This window comes from Peromyscus californicus, unplaced genomic scaffold (assembly GCF_007827085.1).
Source record: "Peromyscus californicus insignis strain IS unplaced genomic scaffold, ASM782708v3 Scaffold_4__1_contigs__length_199733344, whole genome shotgun sequence".
In the NCBI taxonomy this organism is placed as follows: domain Eukaryota; kingdom Metazoa; phylum Chordata; class Mammalia; order Rodentia; family Cricetidae; genus Peromyscus; species Peromyscus californicus.
Genome location: NW_026294562.1, coordinates 84,469,407 through 84,492,073, shown reverse-complemented (window position 1 = coordinate 84,492,073; position 22,667 = coordinate 84,469,407). Strand labels below are relative to the sequence as shown.

Genomic DNA, 22,667 nt, shown 5'->3' with positions numbered 1-22,667 from the left:
TATAAACAAAATCTCATATTTCTTTCTTCCTTCCTTCCTTTCTTTCTTTCTTTAAATAATTTAACTTTATTTTATGTGAATTGGTGTGAAGGTGTCAGATCCCCTGGAACTGGAGTTACAGACAGTTGTGAGCTACCATGTAGGTGCTGGGAATTGAACTCAGGTCCTCTGGAAGAGCAGCCAGTGCTCTTAACTACTGAGCCATCAATCCAGCCCCCTTGGCCTGGAACTCTTGATCCTCCTGCCTCCACCCCTTGATTGCACACCCAGTTTATACTGGTGCTGGGACTTGAACCCATGGTCTTATGCATTCTAGGCACGTGCTCTGCCTGCTGAGTCACATTGCAGCTCCCCCTCCTTCTCTTGATTGCCCGGCTTCTTTATATTTCCGGTTGGCTCTTGGGCTTTCTGGAGCTTCCTTCCCTTCCAGAGAGGGTGTCCCTGGTGCAGCTGCTTTAGGGAGGGCCTGGTGTGTTTCCTCCCTTTGTGTTGGTTTTTAGACCTCTCTCCTCTTCTTTCCTCTGGGGACAGAAGCACAACTAGGTGAACCCACATCACAAAAAGCAGCACTTCCGTTCTCATGCAGGGGCCCAGGTGAGGGCAGATGGCAGCTGACTCGGGTGGTAGGAAACAGCTTTGTGTGAGTCACACTTATCTGACCAATTGACTGTGTGCTGCCTAGAATACCTTTAGAAAGACAATTGTTTTTATTGTATAATTGCTTTGAAGTTATTTACTCTGCATCTGATTCCAGCTAATTGAAGCTGGTATAGCAGAAGAGTTTAGACAGTTCATTCACTAATAGTCCTCCTTAGTAGGCAGATAGCTCTGCTTCAGACACTGCACATGCTTTGGGAAATAAGGCAAAGTCCCTGCTTACATTCCTACAATAGGCTGCCAGTCAGTACACAACAAACACGTAGGTGACAGTGAAGAAATGAAACCTTGTGTGGTCGTGTGTACTTGAAATCCTAGCACTTGGGAGAGCGAGGCAAGGGGCTTGCTATGAGTTGGGGCCATACCACTAATCCTAGCACTTTGAAGGGTCATCCTCAGCTACTGCAGGAGTTCCAGGCCAGCCTAAGACACATTACCGCCTGTCTCTGAAAGGGGAGAAGGGTGCTGGGGCAGTAGCTTAGTTGGCAAAGTGCTTGCTGTGCAGGCATGAGGAGTTCAAGCTGTAAACCTCCTGGAAAAAGTGCTGGGTGTGTGTGGTGAGACCCCCTCTTGTAATCCCAGCACTCAGAAGGTGGCGACAGATGGATGGGCCTCTCTGGTCAACTTCCGTAGCCTGCTTGATTGAGTTCCAAGCCAGTGAGAGACTCTGTCTCAAAGAAAACCAAAAATCAAAATGATAACAAACCTAGGAGGTGATCCTCTCACCTCCACATACAGGTGCACATACTTATGTGTGAACACACACACGTAAGAAACAGAGATGCTTGGGGTGACGCTCAGTGATAGTGCACATGCTTGCTATATTTGAGGCCCTGAGTCTCATCCCTAGCATCCTGACAAAAAAAAGAAAAGAAAAGAAAAAAGTTCATCAGGTATTGTCAAAATGATACCACTTAATAATTCACCCCAAAGCCAGTGGCCTACAATATGAGTCTCTTTTCACACACATGGTGATCAGACAGATTGCAGCGCATCTGGACTGGGCTCTGGAGATTATGTGATGTGTTCTATTCAGTTTCGTTCTAGAGCCTCAGCAGGTCATCAGGGGCATGTGCTTTTCATAGCAGAGTTTGGAAGCTCTCAGAGGGGTGAGCAAAACCCACACCACGTGTGTCAGCTGGTTTTAGGTCAACTTGACACAAACTATAATCATCTGAAAGGAGGGAGCCTCAGCTGAGAAAATGCCTCCATAATATCTAGCTGTAGGGGCATTTTCTTATCTTTTTTTTTTTTTCTTTGAGACAGGGTTTCTCTGTGTAGCTTTGCACCTTTCCTGGAACTCACTTTGTAGACCAGGCTGGCCTCGAACTCACAGAGATCCGCCTGCCTCTACCTCCTGAGTGCTGGGATTAAAGGCGTGTGCCACCACTGCCCGCAGGCATTTTCTTAGTTAGTGATTGATTGATGTGGGAGGACCCAGCCCATTGTGGTGGTGCCATCCCTGAGCTGGTGACCCTGGGTTCTATAAGAAAGCAGACTGAGTAAGCCACGAGGAGCAAGCCAGTAAGCAGCACCCCTCCATGGCCTCTGCATCAGCTCCTGACTCCAGGTTCCCAGCACTGCTTGAGTTCCTGTCCTGACTTCCTTCGATGCTGAGCAGGGATATGGAAGTGTAAGCCAAATCAATCCTTTGCCCCCGCCCCCAACTTGCTTTGGTTATGGTGTTTCATTGCAGTAACAATAACTTTGACTAAAATACCATGGGTCTCAAGGCCTAGGTGCATCTCATGGCCAGAGCAAGTGTTGAGGCATAAAGAGGTGGAAGGTGATAGATGTATTTGAAGGTCAGTGTAGGTAATGGGAGTGGGCTGGGGATGAGTGATAGAAGAGGAGAAGAATCATTCAAAGACTGGACCCCTGGAACCAGCTTTCAGTAGGCTGCTGGAATGTGGGTAGAGGAGTCACATGACCTCACTGACTTCTTGAGGAGACTGGTAGCCTCCAGATGTGGTGGCTCCCCCAAATCCCTGGTCCCTAGGGTTTGTATATGTAAGGTGCACATGGTGCACATCCATGCAGAGGTCCATTTCCCAAGTGATATTTCCCAGGCCTCGTCCACTGTGTATTTTGAGACACAATTTCTCACTGCCCTGGAACTTGCTATGTACGCTGGGCTGGCTTCCCTGCAAGCCCAGAGATCCTCTTGCCTCTGCCTCTCCAGCACTGGGGGAGGTAAGTACTTGGCACTGTGCCCACTATCTATATGGGTTTTAGGAATGGAACTCAGGTTCTTACCAACTGAGCCTGCTCCCCAGCCCACACCCACTAGGATTCACACTTCTGCAGAGACCTTTCCCATAATGTACCATAGAAGGTATGTGTGACCCTTAGAGCCCCACAGGAATATCTTTTATAACATAATCTGGAAGCTGAGCAGTGGTGGCATACACCTTTAACCCCAGCGCTCAGGAGGCAAAGGCAGGTGGATCTCTTGAATTCGAGGCCAGCCTGGTCTACAGAGTGAGTTCTAGGTCATCCAGGGCTACACAGGGAAATCCTATCTCAAAAAAAACTAAAAAAAAATAGCCTAATGGTGCACACTATTATTTCCATGGGAGAAAAGGAGAAGCCACGTGGTGATGTTTGCAAACCTTGCTGTTCAACTTGTAGTCCACTGCCGATGACATCTTCCCCTGGGGCTAGTTGGAAGGCAGGGCCTCGGGCACCACTCCAGACCTCCTGGGTCAAAGTGACCTCTGTGATTTTCTGTCACATACTATTGTTCTGTATATTAATGGGTTTCATCATGACACTTTGATACATGTACATAAAGTATTTTGCTCACTCACCCCATCACCCTCTTGCCCCCCGCACTCCTGTTGATTTGTTTTATCTTCCCAACTAGGTGCCTTCTACTTTCTCTTCCCCACCCCCCCACCCCCATATGATCCAGTGACCATTAGCTTCGTTCAGCTCTTTAGGGAGCCCCTCCCACCATCTATGTAGCTTTGTTGGTTGAGACTATGCTCACTGTGCAGTCGAGCTGGTCTTGGCCTTGTGGACCCCGCTTTCCCTGCCTCCCGAACCTTAGAGGAAAGCATTAATCATCTCCAGCACAAAAAGCCGTTTCCTAACCCAGAGGGAGCAGCCTGGGTAAAGAGGGTTGCATTTTGGCGTGCTAGCCCTATAACTATCACTATTTAAGTTAGTCAGTTTTCCTTTCCTGAAAAATGGAACCAACAGCTGTATCCCTGTGGTCCCCCACCTTTCACCTCTACCTCTCAGTGCACCCCTACCCTGCTAGCAGTGAGGGTGTGGCTTTGTTGAAAGCTGTGACCCATACATTCACTCCTATAAGAATATATTCCTGCATATTTCTTGGTGCATCAGTGCAGTGGGTGGGTGTTCCTTAAGTACTTGGTTCCTGTTGATTTTTTTTTTCTTGCTTGAGAAAATCTGTTTTTTTTAAAACCATCTTTTTGCTCAGGATAGAAACTTCTGCCTGTGCCCAGCAGGACTCTGGTGCCCCAGAAAGAAGGCACCCAGTTGCCATGGTCCCCATTCAAGCCTCCTTCTTGGGGCAATGTCTGGCCACTTAGCAGGCTGAAATAGGCCACAGTACTATAAATAGGGACCTTGGGCTGCTCTGGGATCAGATCCCAGGCCAGGCCCCTCCTCCCTCTTCCCTCATTCATTCCTGTAGTTATTTAAATACAGTAACAAGAATGTTTTCAGGTATATGCACCCCAAATGCTTGTCAGCTTTTCAGGATGTGAGCAACTCCTTTCCATCTTGCCATGAGTGCAGTGGGTTGGTGTTGTCATTAATGCAGTGGGTGGTGTTGTCATCAGTGCAGTGGGTTGGTGTTGTCATGAGTGCAGTGGGTGCTGGTGTCATGAGTGAGTGGGTTGGTGTTGTCATGAGTGCAGTGGGTTGGTGTTGTCATCAGTGCAGTGGGTGGTGGTGTCACGAGTGCAGTGGGTTGGTGTTGTCATGAGTGCATGGGTTGGTGTTGTCATCAGTGCAGTGGGTGGTGTTGTCATCAGTGCAGTGGGTGGTGGTGTCATCAGTGCAGTGGGTTGGTGTTGTCATTAGTGCAGTGGGTTGATGTTGTCATGAGTGCAGTGGGTGGTGTTGTCATGAGTGCAGTGGGTGGTGTTGTCATGAGTGCAGTGGGTGGTGTTGTCATCAGTGCAGTGGGTTGGTCTTGTCATCAGTGCAGTGGGGTGGTGTCATCAATGCAGTGGGTGGCATTGTCATTAATGCAGTGGGTGGTATTGTCATCAGTGCAGTGGGTTGGTGTTGTCATCAGTGCAGTGGGTTGGTGTTGTCTTCAAGTAGGCAGAGTTTTCCTGTCCCACAGCTGCTCTCAAATAATCACTCAGAGACTTAATATTGATTATAAATGCTCAGCCAATAGCTCAAGCTTATTACTAACTCTTACATTTTAAGTTAACCCATATTCCTTATTTATGCTCTGCCACATGGCGGTACCTTTATTAGCATGGTACATTCATCTCCTGCCCCCCCCCCCCCCCCCCCCCCCCCGTATCTGACTGGCCACTCCTGACTGCGCCCTTCTTCCCTTCATACTCCTAGTTTGGATATCCCGCCTATAATTCCTGCCTGGCTACTGGCCAATCAGTGTCTTATTAAACTATTTCGAGTGTCAAATCTTTTGGGTTGGTAATACAAGTTAGGAGAGAAGGTGAATTAGATACAACACTTTGGATTCACCAAAACAGAATGGATAATGGAGTCTTTTCTCTGATTTTTCTAAGTGCAAATGGACTAGATGTTATAATTGTAATTCTTAATAACTGTTTTGTTATATATAGTTTTACTGTGTTAAGGTTAAAACCTTCCTTTTTAATTAAACAAAAAGGGAGGAATGCTGTGGAATAATCCTTCCATACACTGTGAATATGTATTACTCTCATTGTTAATAAAAAAAACTGATTGCCAGGTAGTGGTGGCACACACCTTTAATCCCAGCACTCAGGAGGCAGAGGCAGGTGGATCTCTGTGAGTTTGAGGCCAGCCTGGTCTACACAGTCAGTTCCAGGTCAGCCAGGTCTATTACACAGAGAAACTCTGACTCAAAAAAAAAAAAAAAAAGAAGAAAATAAAAAGAAAAAACTGATTGCAAGAAGAGATTGGGGGAGATAGCCTGACACAGAGAGAATACTGGGAGGAAGAGTGGAGTTTGGAGACACCAGCCAGCCGCCGAGGAAGCAGGACATGTAGAAAATGAGATAACAAGCCATGAGCTACATGGCAAAGCATAGATAAGAAATATATAATTCTTAAATATAAGAGTTAGGTAGTAACAAGCCTGAGCTATTGGCTGAGCATTTGTGATTAATATTAAGCCTCTGAGTGATTATTTGAAAGTGGCTGCGGGACAGGAAAACTCCACCTACATCATCAGTGCAGAGGGGTGGTGTAGATATTTGGGCTTCAGAACCCTAGTGCCATCTACCTCCATTGCCATGTTCCTTGATTTAACATTGAACTTCTTGGAGCCTTGCTTTGTCATCTGCAACATGTGGCTAACAATAATACTGAATTCTAGTTCGTAGTGTTGAGACGGAGAGTAAACAAACAAACAAAAGCACGTAGAATTTTGAATTCTTAGGTATTCAACAACAACAAAAACCACATAAGGCCAAGACTAGCCAGATCATCTACAAGGCAGAGTGTAACATGAAAATACCCTTTGTTCAAAGTTATCGAGAATTTCTTCAAGGGCGGTGGGGTGGGGGATGTAGCCCAGTTGGTAGAATGCTTGCCTGGCATGCATGATGTCCCAGGTTCAGTCTCCAGAACCAGATAAAACAAGGCCATGGTGGCATATATCTGTAATGCCAACACTTGGGAGGTGGAGGCAGGAAGATCAGAAATTTAAGGCCACCCTTGGCTACATATTGAGTTCAATCAAGGCCAGCCTGGACTACATGAGAACATGTCTCAAGATTTGAACACTCAAGAGTCTGAGGAAAGAGTATCAGGAGATAAGAGTCTAGCCTGGGCTACCACACAGTGAGAACTTGTCTCTAAACAAACAACAAGCAAACGATAAAGACCTTTCAGCTTTCAAGCATGCCTAGCTTGCAGCCTAAGGGCCATGTCTATCCAGATAGCTGTGAATGAAGTCCATCACATTTACAAACCTCAATGTCGTGCTCCAATGTCAAAAAGTTGTATGGTGACAGCAGAGAATACACTAGTGGGGACTTGTGATGGGTCTGCTCTGGGCAGCTTGGCAAGGAGAGACCAGAAAGTCAAGTGCCCGGCATTCTGCTTGGCACCCTGGTAGCTGACCTTCTCTGCCTCTCAGGAGCACTTTCTTTTAAAGGTAAAAGTTCACAGGTGAGTTTCACTGCTGTGGTTGAGTTTCTTTGGGTGAATAGCATAGATTGTGATTTATTTTTTAAATTTACACAGCAGCACTTCCGTTTCCTTCTGTTGGTCAGAGCAAGCCATGAGGTTGCATGGATTCAAAGGTAGGGGATAGACTACCATATGTATGTGGGGGTGGGGCTCATGCAGCCAAAGATGGCCTTGAACTTCGTGACCCTCCTGCCTCTACCTTTAGTCTGGATTATAATACGACACCAAATCTGTTTTATTTGGAGCTGGAGATCAAACCCAGGAACCAGAGCTTTGTGCTAAGCAAGAACTCAACCAACTGAGTAGTATGTCCAGCTCCAGAGTCCATCATTTAATGATAAGAATGACAATGTTTTTTGTTATTATTGTTTGTTTTTTAGATACGAACCCAAGTGACTCACCAAGGGTACAGTGCAGGAGCTTTCCTTCTTTTTCCTCTCTCTTGTCCCCAGTACTAGGGATGGACCCCAGAGCCTCAGGCATGCCAGGCAAGTGCTCTACCCCCAGGCTGTATCCCCAGCTCTATATTTATTTACTTATTTTGAGACAGTGTCACGTTATGTAGCCCAGGCTGTCCTCAAACCCACAAACCCACACTTGCCTCATCTTCCTGAGTGCTAGGGCTATCGACCCACATCACCAGGCCCCAGCTATGCAGGGGTTCTCCATCTTTAGCCTGCACCAGAACTTTTCACAGACGGCAGGGCCCATCCCCCAGACTCAGGAGGGCTGGGCAGGTCCTGGGAACTTGCATTTCAAACAGGTTCTCAGGAACCAGGAACACTGGCAGTCTGAAGAACACCCTTTGAGAGCCCCAACAGAGGAGGCACTGGCTTTCAAACTTGACCTTGCATTAGGACAACTCTTAAGCCGTTGCTTATATCAGGAATAGAATGGCAACACTCAGCATTGATAGTTTTTATTGTTGCTGCTTGAGCTCAAGGGCTACAATACAGACTAAATTAGAGGCATTATTTGCCTGTCTGAGGCTCAGTTTTCTCTTTGAAAAAGGAGTGGCAATACTGCATACCTCATAGATTTCTTCTGAGAATTAATAGTAGGCATGTAGATAGCTCCTAAAACAGTGCTCACAGGTCCCTTGTTAGACACGCTCCACAACTGTTAACTAAGCGCTAACTAGAGGGAAAAGCTCAGCGTGTGGTGAGTGATTGGGTCCTTGGCACAGCACACTGTGGTGTAATTTACTCTGTAGATGACTGAGAAGTCCATCAAATACCTTAAATGCCTTTGCATCAGATTCATTGCTAATCATCTGGCCACTTAGTTATCAAAAGAAGTTGGATGAACTTTATCTGAACTGTCATCACGGAGATGTGGGGGAAATTCCATTTCTTTCAAGTATGTGCCATGTCCTGCAGTTCCCCACTTCCCCCTTGAGAGGGACTTCAGTAGAAAAATAGGTGTGGCTTCCTGGGAGAAGGCCTTCTCAGATCCGGGTATTGCAGTGACTGACTGCCTCAGGAAAGGCAGCTGGTGTTGGTGAGTCACCCAGATCCTGCCTTCCTGACCACAGGCTAACAGCCCGAGAAGTCTCCCTTGACTCACATTGGAAGGATTTGCAATAATCAGCATGGTATTCATGTAGGAACTGAAACAGCCAGGCTGTACAGATGTCAGCGCAGGGTTTGTAACATTAAGTTCATTCCTTGCATTCTCTTCCAGGGAAGCAGGGTGGCCCCGACTTGAGCTCATTGGGATCACTTACAGTTCTTCAGGTCTTGTTCTACCCCACTGGCATGCATTCGTACCCTCAAGGGGGGCTCTGTTTCTACAGAACCCAAGTGATACCAGTGTCATTTACTGAGCTTAGAAAAATGTTTCAAATTATTAGTTAGAAAGAGCTGGAAGAGGCAGTGTGGGAAGCTGGGGCTGGAGTTTTAATGCCCACACAGGGGTCAAGGCAGAGGTTGGCAAACTGTACTCGAAGGACTATGTCCAGTCCACTGTCTATGACTTGGGTTTTTGTTTGTTTGTTTGTTTTTGTTTTTGTTTTGTTTTGTTTTTTGAGACAAGGTTTTTCTGGGTAACTAGCCCTGGCCATCCTAGAATTCTCTCTGTAGACCATACTGGCCTCGAACTCAGAAATTCACCCGCCTCTGCATTCCGAGTGCTGGGATAAAAGGTGTGCACCACCACTCCCAGTCTTGTTCTTTGGGTTTTATTCTTTATTAAATAAAGTTTTTTGCAGCACTTGAGATTGAACCTATGGCCTCATGCATGCAAGGCAAGTACTCCACCTTTGACCTACAGCCCCAATGGTCGTTTTTACCTTTTTTATTTACTTAGTTTCTATAGTAGCTGGGATTATAGGCCTGTGCCATCTGGCCTGGCTGCAAGTAAAGTTTCTCTCTCTCTCTTTCTCTCTCTCTCTCTCTCTGTGTGTGTGTGTGTGTGTGTGTGTGTGTGTGTGTGTGTGTGTATCTGCATGCATGTGTGTGTATTAACAAATAAAATTTTACTAGAACATGGCCATACCCATTTAGTATATTGTCTGCAGCTGCTTTTATGTTATAATGGCAGCATTGAATTGGTGTGAAAGAGACTTCAAGGCCCACAAGACCAACAATATTTACTATTTTATTCATCCCAATAAAAAAAGTTTACTAGTTAAAGACATGACTTCAGATGTGGATAAGCTTGGAGTTGGAACTAATACACTCAAAAGTTACAAACTTGGAATTTTACAAATGAACCACCAAGTAAGAGGGAAGTCAGCACCAGCACCAGTTGGAACATTCAGGCCTCAAGTATAGCAATTTGAGGGTTTGAAGTAAGTGTGTTTACAATGATTATATAGATTTACTAGAACAAAATATAGCCCATGCTGGAAGAACAAGTCAGTGTGAAAAAAGGGGGAAATTCAGATTTGAAGAAGAACCGAGTGCAGTCATCAGGGATGAAAGTAACTGAGTGAATGGGCTCAGTGGGGGGGGGGGGGGGGGGCGGGGAATGCTGGCCTAGCATGCTGGAGGCTGTGCAGGCAGTGGCCCTCAAGTTTCAGCACACACCAGCGTCACCCCGGAGTCTGTTAAAGCACCTCAGCTTCCTGAGCTCACCTTCAGTGGTGTGCTAATCTCACAGGCTAGGCTGCAGCCTGCGAGTTTGCAAATTCTTGCTGGTACAGAGGTTGCTGATCCATGGATCACATCTCTAACCAGCAGATAGACACGGCTAGAGGAGCCATTAATGAGAGTTGGGTCTGGGAGAAAGAACGAAGTCGAGAGGGGGTAGCAGGAGGAAAAGCAACTGAGGCAGGACAAAATGAGATGCTCCAGTGTAGTAGGAATCGCAGAGTGGGCAGTGAACAGTGGAGAAGCCGCATTTCCAGAGTCTACTAAAGGACATGAATCCTGAATGAGCTGAGTAAAGACAAGACCATCCAAAATGTTTCGTGTGCAGCCATGGGACACTGGAAGCACCCAGTCCTCAACTCTGTCTCGCAGCAGAGATTCCCTACAACGGGAAAGCCAGAGAGCAATTAGAGACTTCTCATCAGCCATAGTAATGCCCTAGACAGTGAAGTGGAGTGTCTGCTGATCTTGGGGGAAAACAACATGGAACCTAGAATTACGTACCCACTCACCCATCACTCAAGAGCTATAAATATGCCTCTACCAAACACGCCTCCTGAACGAACTCCTGAGAGATGAATTTAAATAGAGGGGGATGAGCCCATGAGGAAGGAGCTGCAGGAAAACCTTGTAGAACAAGATGTAAGCAGGCATTAGCCCCTGAGAAAGAGCAGCATAGCAAAGGCCGGGGGTGGGGGATGGGGGTGAGGGGTGATGCAGAAGAGCATGGAGAGTAAAATTAAAGGCCTGCATCATGTGGGAGGAGACTGTGATGATAAATTTAATTTTTAATTTATTTATTATATTACAGCACCTTTTTTTAAAGGCAGGGTTTTAAAGCTGGGTGTAGTGGTGCCTTAATCCCAGCTCTTGGGAAAAGAGACAGGTGAGACTATGTGAGTTCAAGGCAAGCATGGTCTACATAGTAAGTTAAATCCCTGTCTCGGGGGGGGGGGGGAGGGGGGACAGGATTTTGCTATTGTTCAGGTTGGCTTCAAACTTACTATGTGACCAGGCTGGCTTCACACTTAGAATTCTCCTGCCTGAGCCTTCCAAATACTCAGATTGCAGGTATGTGCCACCACACTGGGCTTATAGCAATGTAGTGTTGAACACCTGTAATCCCAGCACTTGGGAGACTGAGGCAGGAGGATATTAAGTGTGAGGCCTCTCTGGGCTGTGTAGTGAGACCCTGTGAGAAACAACAAAACCCAACCCCAAACCCAAAGCCAACCAACCAAATAAAACAAAGACCAGAATGTGAAATAGCAGTTGGAATACAGACACTGTGTGCTCTGGAAATCAGGAAAGAACGGTCTATATAAAAGCATGAAAAATTAAAAATAAAACCAGTCAAGAGAACTAAAGACATCAATAACCATAATAAATGTACATAGAACAGCTTGTCCCATGTTTCCAGACTGGGTCATGAGAGGATTGCCTCCATACTAGAGGTCCAGAAAATACAAAATAACCCAACGTGGTTGAAAGCAAAGAGTTGAGAAAAGGTACCACATAAATGCTGAGTGGCTGATAACATAGACTGTAAAGTTAAACACGTGGAGATGAAGATACCCTCAACAGTAAAGGTGTATGTGTTATTTTCTATTCATTGGAGTTTTTTGTGTGTACATGTATGTGGTATAGTGTGTATATACATGTGTATGTGAGTGCATATGTACATGCATGTGCATGCCTGTGGAGCCAGAGGTCAATATAGAGCCTCTTCCTCTATTGTTGTCCATCTTACTTTTTTAAACAGAGGATTTTTATTACAATGAAAGATCATTACATCTAACTGTGCTGACCATTTAAACCATTCAATATATACATGTCAAGAGCCAGCTAGAATCTTCTCTATCCTGTAGAAAAGTACCAGGCCTTAATTCCAGCAACCACCTTATATTTTAATTCAAGGTCTCCCACTGAGCCCAGAGTCTCTCAGTCATCTAGACTAGCTGGCCAGAAGACTTCAGGGAACCATCTCTCTCCAGCACCACCACCTTCCAGCTCTGGGAGTGCAGCCATGTGCCACCTGGCTTCATGTGGGTGCTGGGGGTCCAAATGCGGATCCTCATCCTTTCTCTGTTGGTACTTTACCAAGTGTAGCCATCCCCCTGCTCCCTCATTACATGTTTAAAGTGTCGTTCTCACCCACAGGCTAAGCTGGTTGTTCACAAATGTGCCAAAACCCACTGTTGAAAATGCTGCTCCAGGGCAGACAGTTCTAGACTGAACAACCCTGAGGCATTCTACAGTGCGGGTGAATGTCAGTAACCGGGCCTGCCACTAGACACACAGCTCCTGAGACAAAAGGAAACACTAGCAACTTCTAGAACAAGCAGCTGACTTTGCTCTGCTTTGATTTGGTTTTGCCAAAGATCTGAAAAGAACTCTCCAAGCTTCCTTCCAAAGAGAAAGTGGAACTTGCTAGCTATGCGCTCTGGGACTTTTATTGGGTGGGTAGTGGAAAAGAGTTTTGCAAACATCTCCCCCCAACCCCCGCCCCTCTCTTCCACATGTGGAAACTAGTCTTTCGAATGTAAAGTCCGTTCCCATAACCATTAGGATGTCAGCCATGGCAAAGACATCCTAAGAATCTACTGGGAGACATCTCATGCCAACTCCAGGGCTGGCACTTGTGAGCGTCATCGAAGGGCCCGTCCATTCTGTTACTTCTCCAGCGTCCTCCCAGTGACTGTAATGGATGAAGCACTTTCCTTCGAGGCAATTAGGAAAGCTTGAGGGAATAAGTGATGGCAGCTGTTGCTATGTGAGTGTCTGTTTGGCCAAGAAGCAGGGAAAACAAGTGAGCTAAGAGCAGTTGGGAAGGAGAGATTAGGAAGGGCAGAGTCCCAGCAACCTCTGCTTTCCTCCCCTGCCGTCACCCACCCCACACAACCCCAGAACCTCTGTTCAAGCTGGCCAGAGCCCAGAGTTACGAAATTACAAAATCATGTATGTGCTCAGCGCTTTGTGAACCCCGGGGAGAAGACCACACTTTTAACTGAGTCACTGGCTCCTCAGCCACTTGGTTTGGAGCATTCAAGGCAATTAGAGGATTCAGCATCAGATGAATCCACTCTTTTCTTTACTAGTTGGTTTTAAGAATGGTTAACACAAAGAGAGCTTCCGTAGACATGTTTTTATTAGCACTTCAGGCGTTGCTTTTGTGCCAACTCCATTTTTTTTTTTTCCAAGACAGGGTTTCTCTGTAGCTTTGCACCTTTCCTGGAACTTTCTCTGTAGACCAGGCTGGCCTTGAACTCACAGAGATCCACTTGCCTCTGCCTCCCGAGTGCTGGGATTAAAGGCGTGCACCACCACTGCCCGACACCAACTCCATTTTACAGATTAAGAAACTGAGGCTCTGAGGGCCTAAGCAACTTACTCAAGGCTGTGCAGAGCTGAGATTCAGTCTCAGACTGTCAGGTTTAGAGTCTCCTTCCCCGTCCCTTTCCCATTGTCTGTGTATATGATGTGTACGTCTGTCCATGTGGTGGCAGTGGGGGGATGTCACAGTGCTCCTGTAGTGGTCAGAGCACACCCTCCAGTGTTACTCCTTGCTTTCCTGTTTAAAACAGAACTCTTACTGTTCACTGCTGTGTGTGCCAGGGTCTGGTATGTCAGCTTCCAGGACTCTGCTGTCACTGACTCCTGTCTTGGAGGAGTACTGGGGTTCTAGGTAGGTGTGGCCATGCCAGGCTATTGCGATCAATCCATGTGAGTCTATTCTAACAGAATTTATTAAGATATAAATTGAGGAAATACACTCACGATTACAGAACGGAGTAGACAGCGGGAGTCGTCCTCTGATCTGACCGGAGCGAATCCACCTGTAAGCAGGAGCAGGGAGCAGGACATGTGACCCTTCTACAGCCCCTTGTAAGAGGTCATATACAATGGCAGGAAGAACCACCTCCTTTGGACCATACAGCCCAAGGTCATGGGCGGAAGCAAATACCATTACACCGGGCTTTACCTGGTTCTGAGGCTTTGAACTCAGGTCCTCGTGCTTGCATGGCAAGTATTTTACCCACAGAACCATCTCCACAGCCTAGAGCTGGCTTTATAAACTGACACGGTTCTCTTAATGCCTTTCATTAGAGTCATACAGAATTGGAAGAATTTGAAAGTCTCAGGGGTATTAAAATAGTTGACAGCCAGACTGGGCAATGATAAAGCACTGGCCTAGCATGTGCAAAGTCCTGCCTTTGGTCCCTAACAAGGCAAAATAAATAACTATACATAAATAAATTACAACAAATAAAAATTGACACCCGTATCAAGAAGCTTCTGGTTTATTTGTGCACCAAAGTCAAGTCCATAGCATCAGTCATATTCTTGTGCACACCGGAAGAGCAAGCTGACTCTCCACAGTGACTTCAAAAACCAAGTAGCAAAGTGGTGGGAAGCCATGGGAAGGGAACCCGCTGCATGTTGATTCCACACTGCACTCTGGAATTTGCTGATGGGCACAACTCCTGCCATCTAAAGTGCTTTCCTAACAGTGACAATCGTCAGTGGGATTAGCCGTCAATAGATGCCTGCTCTCCCCAGCTCACAAAAGCCTTCTCTAGTGCTCCAGGGTCTCCTGGCAATGAGAGACCCACCAACAGGTCTGTTGCTGCTGCGTTCTGCCAAGGTGAATAGCACTCAGGACGACATGAAGAAGGTCAAGGACAAAGGTCTCTGGCCCAACAGAGGAGACCACATGGTACTGTCAGCAGAGCCCTGTGGACAAATGCAGCCTTTGAAAAGGTGGCCAAACAGGTGTTTCTGTTTGTGATGTAGGTCAGCATCAAACAACGATAGGGAAATAAATACTTAAGGAAAAATGTGGCGTGGGCAGGTGTTCACAGAACTCTGTTCACAATAGTAAAAGGTGGCAATGACTCCAATGTCCATGAGGAGACAAGTCGATAAATCACACTGTTGTCTAGCTACTCAGTGGGAGGCTATGCAGCAAGGAAGTGGGATAAATGGTGAAACTCTGTATGAGTGAAGAATCCAGACACAAACAGTCCATGGGCAAATGATTGCATTTATGTGAAATACCCCAGATAGGGAAATCCACAGATACTCTAAAACAGATTAGTGGCTGGGATGGGGAGAATGGAGAATAGGGAAGTACTGATTAGTGGGTACAGAATTTCCTTTTGAGGCAATAAGAATGTTCTGGAATTCGATGAGTGGAGGTGGTTGCACAGTGTTCTGAATGAACTTAGCACCACTGAAGTTAAAATGTAGTATTTATATTGTGTGTATTTTACCACAATTAAGTAAAAAAGACAACCATCAGGGCTGCTGATAACTCATAGACATTCCCAGGAGAGACAACGGCAACACACCTCCCCTAAATAAAACTGCCAAGAGATGACAAGAGGTGGGCCTTGCACGGAAAGGGGGAACAGAGAAGGGAAGATTAGCTGTAGGGCTGGGAGGGATCTGATGGCCAAACCTGACTCAGCCCAGTCCTTTCAGGGACCATTTGTATCCTGGGGGAAGGCAGATGGGTAGGTGGCTTTAATGATAGTTTCTGTGACTGGGTGGGAAGTCTTAAGCTCCAACGGTGGCTTGAAAAAGCTGATGGACACATACCTGGGTGGCCTCCATAGGATGGCCCTACCAGCAGGCTTGGGGAGCAGCTGCCCTTTGGACCTCTCCCTGAACTGCCTCTGTTTGTTTCCTGTATCCACTGGGTCTTGCCTGTGCTTGAGGTTCCCACTGCAGCTCCTGATTGTCCTGCCTCTGCCTCATCCCACCTGTTCCTGTCCAGTGATAGCAAGTCAAAGTTATGGGTTCTAGAAGACAAGGACAAGCACACTGCCCCTTGGGCACATGGGAACCCTGGAAAGATAGGTGTGGCCACTGACTGGGGGCGCCACTGACCTTGGCATCTAGTGTGTGACTTCCCCAGATTTGCATACTAATTCGAATACAGGGAACTATTCCCCAGATTATAAAACTATGGCTGCATTTTAATGAATGGAGCTGACTGTGAAAGGGAACCCACAAAGTGGTCATCTTTGATAGTTAATTCCAAGAGCTGTGTAAGTGTTACCATGACAATGTCCTTGGATATGGTGGTTGTTCCTTGTCTACTCAGTGACTTTAACTTCTTTTTCAGAATAAACTGGACACGTAGTTACCCACTTAGGCTTGTAGTCAATTTTCTGCTGAACAGTCCCTCCAGCAAGCAGGTGATAGAAGGGTGCCTCGGGATGGAGAAGGGGGTGAGGGGCTATGCTTCTGAGTCTACTGGGTCACACAGTACTGCATCATACCATCACACCTCTCCCCTGGCACCCTCCCCTGGAATTCCATCTGCTGTCTTCATCTTGGTTTTCTCATCTTTAGAATGGGCCCAATCATTCCTACCTCAATAGAATGAATCATGGTCTTTTGGATCCCATGCTAGACTCAAAATTCTCTGTGTGGTTGGAAGATGACCTTGAATTCCTTATCGTCTTGCCTCTACCTCCTGAGTGCTGGGATTCTGGGAATCTGCTACCACATCTGGTTCATCAGGTGCTGGGTGCAGCCAGGGTTTGCTGGTTATCTCAATAGTAGATAGAATACATGTAGAAGGAAGAAGACACTCCATCAAGGGCTATGGGATGGACCTGGGAGAGAGTCTTGATGTGTAGCTCATTCTGGTCTTGAATTCAAAATTTTCCTGCTTCAACCTTCCAAAGTGCTGGGATTATAGACATGTGCCTGCCATAAATAATTTTTGTATTAATTACATGTTGAAATGACAAGATTTTTGGATATCAACAAGTAAGTATTAATGATATTAATTATCTAGGTTAAATAAGATATATTATCTAAAACATCCTTGCCTGCTTCTTTTTTTTTTTCAAATGAGATAGAGAAAACTTAAAATTGCACATTATAGTAATATGGGACAACCCAAATCTAGAATATTCTCAACATACCATTAGTATGGCAAATCCTCACAATCTTATTTGTGCTCACGTATGAAACAAACTTTTGGAGTGTAGATAACTCACCGAGAACAGTGTTTTCTAAGAATCCAAAGTCCATCAAACTAGGGCTGGGGTGTAGCTCGGTGGTAGAGCACTTGCCTAGCATGTATGAGGCTCTCAGTTTGCGCCCTGTGTGCAAGAGAGTTATAAAAAGTTACAGTACATCCAGTTGGTTCTGAAGGCTTTTCTATGAAGACTTATTAAGGGGGCGTGTGGAGGTGTGGAGAAGGGGGCCTGGCTAAGCTTTGTGGCCTTTTCCAGGTTCGCTGTGACCCTGAGATTCAGGAGCTGCGGCAGTGGCAGAAGAAGCTTCGTGAGGACAAGCACATCCGGCAGCGTGTGAAGATCTTCTGGGCCAAACAAGAGCAGAAATGTGAGTGGCGGGCTCCACAGCCCACGCTCATTCTGGAAAGGCTGATCTTTCACCTGAGCTCTAGAGGGAAACTCTCGGAGGCCTGCAGAACCCGTGTGTGTGTGTGTGTGTGTGTGTGTGTGTGTGTGTGTGTGTGTGTGTGTGTGTGTGTCCTGCAAGGCAGCTACAGAGTCCACAGGATGTAATTCACGTGGCCATTTCCCTCCCTTGAGGATTCTGTGTCATCTTGTATCTAAGGGCTTTTATTTTCTAGCTATCAAGCTGTGATTTGGGGAACCGTGTTAATGGCAGGGTGCGCAGGTAATCACCCTCCTCAACTCCTGCTGTGTGTCTGAACCTCAGCAGGTTTATTTCCACCTTCCTTTTCGTTGTGGGCAATTCCGTGTGTCAGTTTGGCTGGGCCAGGGGATGCTCAGTTGGTGAGTACTATTTCTGGGTATAGCTGTGAGGGTGTTTCTAGAAACTGGTAGGCTGAACAGATGGCTGCCCTCTCCATTGGTGAGGGCCAGAATGGGAGAAGGGGCGAGGAAGGTCGAATGACTTGCCTGTATATGCAGAGCGCGGGTCTGTCTCCTCCTGCCTCTCCTCTGGGCCTCCCGGGCCTCGGGCCTCAGATGTGGGCTGAACCAGACGCAATGGGCTCTCCACTCTCAAACCTGTGATCCACCTCCCCACACGTGTGGGCATGTTAACACACACATGTAGCACCCCTCCACACTCCTCCCCTGCTTGCAGATGGCAGATGGTCGGGCTTCTATGAACCAGTGCTTTGTATTACTAAATCCTCTTCTTTAGCTATATTTTTGTATTGGAAAAGAACATATCAGAATGAACACCAGCGTATTAATCACGGTGGGATTTTTGTTTCCTTCCCTTTTTTGGCAATTGTTTTTCTGTTTTCCCTACTGTGAATATATAATGTTAAAGTTTAAAAATAAAAGAGAACGGGGGTGGGGGGGTTGCTGGCACAGTGGTTCCGTCAGTGAAGTGCTTGCTATGTAAGCATGGGGACCTGAACTGGATTCCCCGGCACCGAGTACAAAGACTGTAAGCCCCGGTGCTACAGGGTGGGGGGCAGCCGGGGTCTCTGCGGCCTGCTGGTGAGACAGTCTGGTCTCGTTGGTGGACTCTGGTTCAGTGAGAGACTATTTCAATAAACAAGGTGAAGAAGTGGCTGAGGAAGATACCCAACATTTACATCTGACCTCCACATGCATGAGCACAGATGTGTACACATCCATAGGAACATGTGTATCACACATACACACACACACACACACACACACACACACACACACACACACACACGCACACACACATGCACACACAAGAAAGAAAGAAAGAAAGAAAGAAAGAAAGAAAGAAAGAAAGAAAGAAAGAAAGAAAAGGAGAGAGAAAAAGGAGAGAGAAAAAGGAAAGGAAGGCCGGAAGGGGAGAGGGTCGGGAAGGAGGGAGGGCAAATAAGGGAGGGAGGGAGATAAGCCACTTCAGCAATTACTCCTGTTCGGCTGGCTCAGGCCCGGCCTTTCTTTTGCCCAACTGCCATTTCAGTTCAGTTCAGAACTGGGACTCAATCAGGGCTGTAATCAGTTTAAAGGTCACAGGAAGCACGGTACACCTATTTATTGCTGCTGTTCTGTATTCTTTGGAGCTGATTCGCTGTTCTTTGATTGATGGGCTTGGCTTGCTGTGGAGCAGGAAGAATAGAGTGGCCGAGTGCCAGCAGGAGAGCAGAGGAGAAGCTGCTGTCCCAGGCACAGGCTGTTTGCACCTTGTCCACCTTTCAAGGGCTCCAAAAGCCCCGCCCCCTCTTACAAGACAGGGAGGGTCTTCAATAAATATTACCTAATATAATATAAATCCTAGCCGGGCGGTGGTGGCGTACACCTTTAATCCCAGCACTTGGGAGGCAGAGCCAGGCGAATCTCTGTGAGTTCGAGGCCAGCCTGGGTTACCAAGTGAGTTCCAGGAAAGGTGCAAAGCTGCACAGAGAAACCCTGTCTCGAAAAACCAAAAAAAACAAAAACAAAAACAAAACTAAAAACCAAAACAAAACAAAACAAAAAAACAATAATATAAATTCTAATATGGCCCAGCGCTATACTGCCCAGTACACTGAAACTCTGAAATGGTCCTTGAGAAAAAATTAAGTAAAATACGAAGTTCTCAAGACTGTTCCAGGTTCATGGCCAGTTGGAAGGCAGGACAGTATTAACGGCAGAGTCGCCCCAGGACTGTAGCTGCTGCTTCCATCCATGGGACCCTTACCTAGTTGACTTCACTGGACCTTTGTTTCCCCATTCAGAATGGGACCAGCGATAAAGTTCCTGTCACATGCAGTTGTTAAAGGAGTCTCGTGGCTGATCTTTAGAAGGAGTCCTGGCACACGGTGCCCGTGAACGTTCCGCACTGCCACAATAGTACTGTCGAGATGTTTGTGTGCTTTTGTGTGACTTGGGGTTTGTTTCCTTTGACTGGCAGACCTTGAACTCTGTGGATTCCAAGTGGGACAGTGTTTAACTTATTGTGTTGCCCAAAACTTCACAAAGATCAATGGTCTACACATACATGTTTGAGGCATGGAGCTCTTGGGTTTCAGTTTACAGTAGGAGAAACAGAGGCCAGAAAGGTCTAAGGACTTGCCCATGGGGCCAGTGGGACGGCTCAGTTGGTAAGGCGCTGGCCAAGCTTACATGGGGACCCGAATTTGATCCCCAGCGTTCACATAAAAGTTGCGTGATTACACATGGAATCCCAGCTCTGGGGAGACTGAGAGAGAAGAACCCCTGGGGCTTGCTGGCTAGCTGTTCTTGACAATCAGTGAGCTCCAGGTTCAGTGAGAGACCCTACCTCAAAAATTACGGTGGAGATTGACTGAGGAGGACACCTGGTGTCAATCTCTGGCCCCCACATGCACGAACACACATGGGGTGAGCACTCTCAACATGTGTGAACAGTGGCGAGCTTGAAGCTCCCATGTCTTCACTTTCTCATCGTCTAACGTTTTCCCAGGGGTTGATGCACAGAGTCTCTTTTCCTTTGAGGTGTTGTAGCTGGAACCCAGAGTCTCACATCCTAGGCAGGCACTCTGCCACCCAGCTGCACCAGCCCCGTGACATAAACTTCTCAGCAATCATCTTCAACATGACCCATGGCATGGCTGGTTTCTTACCAGGGCATCAGAATTCTTGCTATCTGGGTTCATGTTGACTGAGGTGTCTGGGTTGGGGCTGAATGAAGAGGAGCAGCTTGCAGCCCGGTACACCCTGTTGCTTCCTTCAGGTATCAACAAGCAAGTCATTTTGTGGAGGGTCAGAAAACAATATTTCCCTAGCCAAGGTGACACAGTAGTCATGCCCCAAAGACCTCCTGTGTGGCAGTTTCTATTAAGCATAAGCAAACTGTCCTTTAGATGTGCCATTTAAAAAAAAAGTGTAGTCGTGGTAAGTGGTAATAGTTTTGAACTCCATTTAAAATTTTCCCTCTGTGTGGAAATCCCACAAGCAAATATCACTCTAAGGTGTTCTCATCGTATCACACCATGCTCTGGTGTTTACACTGTGAGCAGCCTCTTGTAGACAGCAAGTCTCAGAGAGGAACATCAGCTGTCTGGACAGACTCTTGGCCATGTGCAGTTGGTCTCAGGTTACACAGAATCAGAGGCTACTGTCCCCAACAACATTCTCTTCCAGACAGAAACAGTGTGAAGTTAGTTCTCCAGAAGGACAGGTGCACAGATTATTTTTAAATGTGTGTCTTCAAAATTTCAGCCAAAGCAGTCCAAAGATGCCTTGAGACACGGTCAAAAATCCCGCCCCAAATAATAGCATGCTTTCAGTTGTGTTTCACCAGTGATTGGCTTCGTATGATTTTTGTATGTGAATACTCCTCACTAAACCCAGTGGGCTCATATTGTGGTGAGCAGAAAGCCAAAGTAAGCACAGCTGAGAAATCACAGGGTAGAGAAAGATTTATTACCTGCAGCAGGTGGGAGGGCACAGGTCATTTCCAGAGCCACAGTGCCCTCTTTGCGGGAAGGAAGCATGGAGATTTTATTCGGAAAGCCTATGCCTATGCCTATGGAAAGGCACCTTCCGAGCAATCTCCATTTAAGGACATAGTTCAGGAAGGGAAAACAGTAGGGCCTATTTGGGGGCATCCCTAGCTTAATCACCTGAGTTCAAAAGTTTAAAATTAAACATACAGACACCTATAGGCATGCTCAGCTAGACTAATGAGGATGATAGGCAGCTGCCTCTGGACATGCTCAGCTTTAAAAGTGTGTGTGTGTGTGTGTGTGTGTGTGTGTGTGTGTGTGTGTGTGTGTGTGTATGTGTGCGTGCCCATTCATTCATTTGTGTGTTTACAGGTGCATGTGAGTAAAGGCTGTAGGACAGGCCCAGCTGATGTTCCTCGGCTGCTGTCCATCTTAAATTGCTTGTCGGGCTGGTTTGGTTTTGAGACTGGGTCTCTCACTTTCTAAACTGACCAAGCAGGCTGGACTGGCTAGCCAGAGCCCCAGGGAGCTTCAGGGATCTGCCTATCTCTGTCTCCCAGTGCTGAATTACAGCTCTGACTTTTAAGACGTGAGTTCTGGGAGATCCAAGGTCCTCATGCTTACATGGCAAGCTCTTTACCCACTGAGCCATCTCCCCAGTCCCTAAAAAGTTTTATCTAAAGCAGTGGTCCTTCCTATTGCTGGGGCTCTTTAATACAGTTCCTCATGTTGTGGTGACCCCTCCAACCATAAAATTATTTCATGCTACTTCATAGCTGTAATTTTGCTACTGTTATGAATCGTAAATGTCTGATGTGCAACCCCAAAGGGGTCATGACCTACAGGTTGAGAATAACTGATCTGAGAAAGAGAGAAAGAAAAGATGGACAGTTCGAGGTACACTAATGTGGGTGTTTGTTCCTAAGTGCTGGCCTCACTTAGAGGCTGCCATGTCCACATTTTATTTGGAAATCTAAGAGGTGTCAGACCAAAAACAAAAACAGAAGTCATAGCAATTGTTCCCATAACACCAGAATCTATTGCACGCAATTGTTAGCACATATGTGTGCGTGCGCAATGCTTGACAAACACACACACACACACACACACACACACACACACCACATAACTTTCTCATAAGACATATGCATTTTTATATGAGAACAAATATGTGTGAAATGACTTTGTCACTTCATATTTAG

At 46.5% G+C, this 22,667-nt stretch overlaps 1 protein-coding gene across 2 annotated transcripts in view; it reads left to right on the top strand.

Annotated features, from left to right (window-relative positions):
* Positions 1-22,667, top strand: part of Iqck (IQ motif containing K) — a 138,632-nt gene that overhangs the window by 87,197 nt on the left and 28,768 nt on the right. For both annotated transcript variants that reach the window (XM_052761157.1, XM_052761156.1), the window contains one exon: positions 17,357-17,468. In XM_052761157.1, coding sequence (XP_052617117.1) covers positions 17,357-17,438 — 82 coding nt within the window. In that variant the 3' untranslated portion in view covers positions 17,439-17,468. The remainder of the gene's footprint in view (positions 1-17,356; positions 17,469-22,667) is intronic.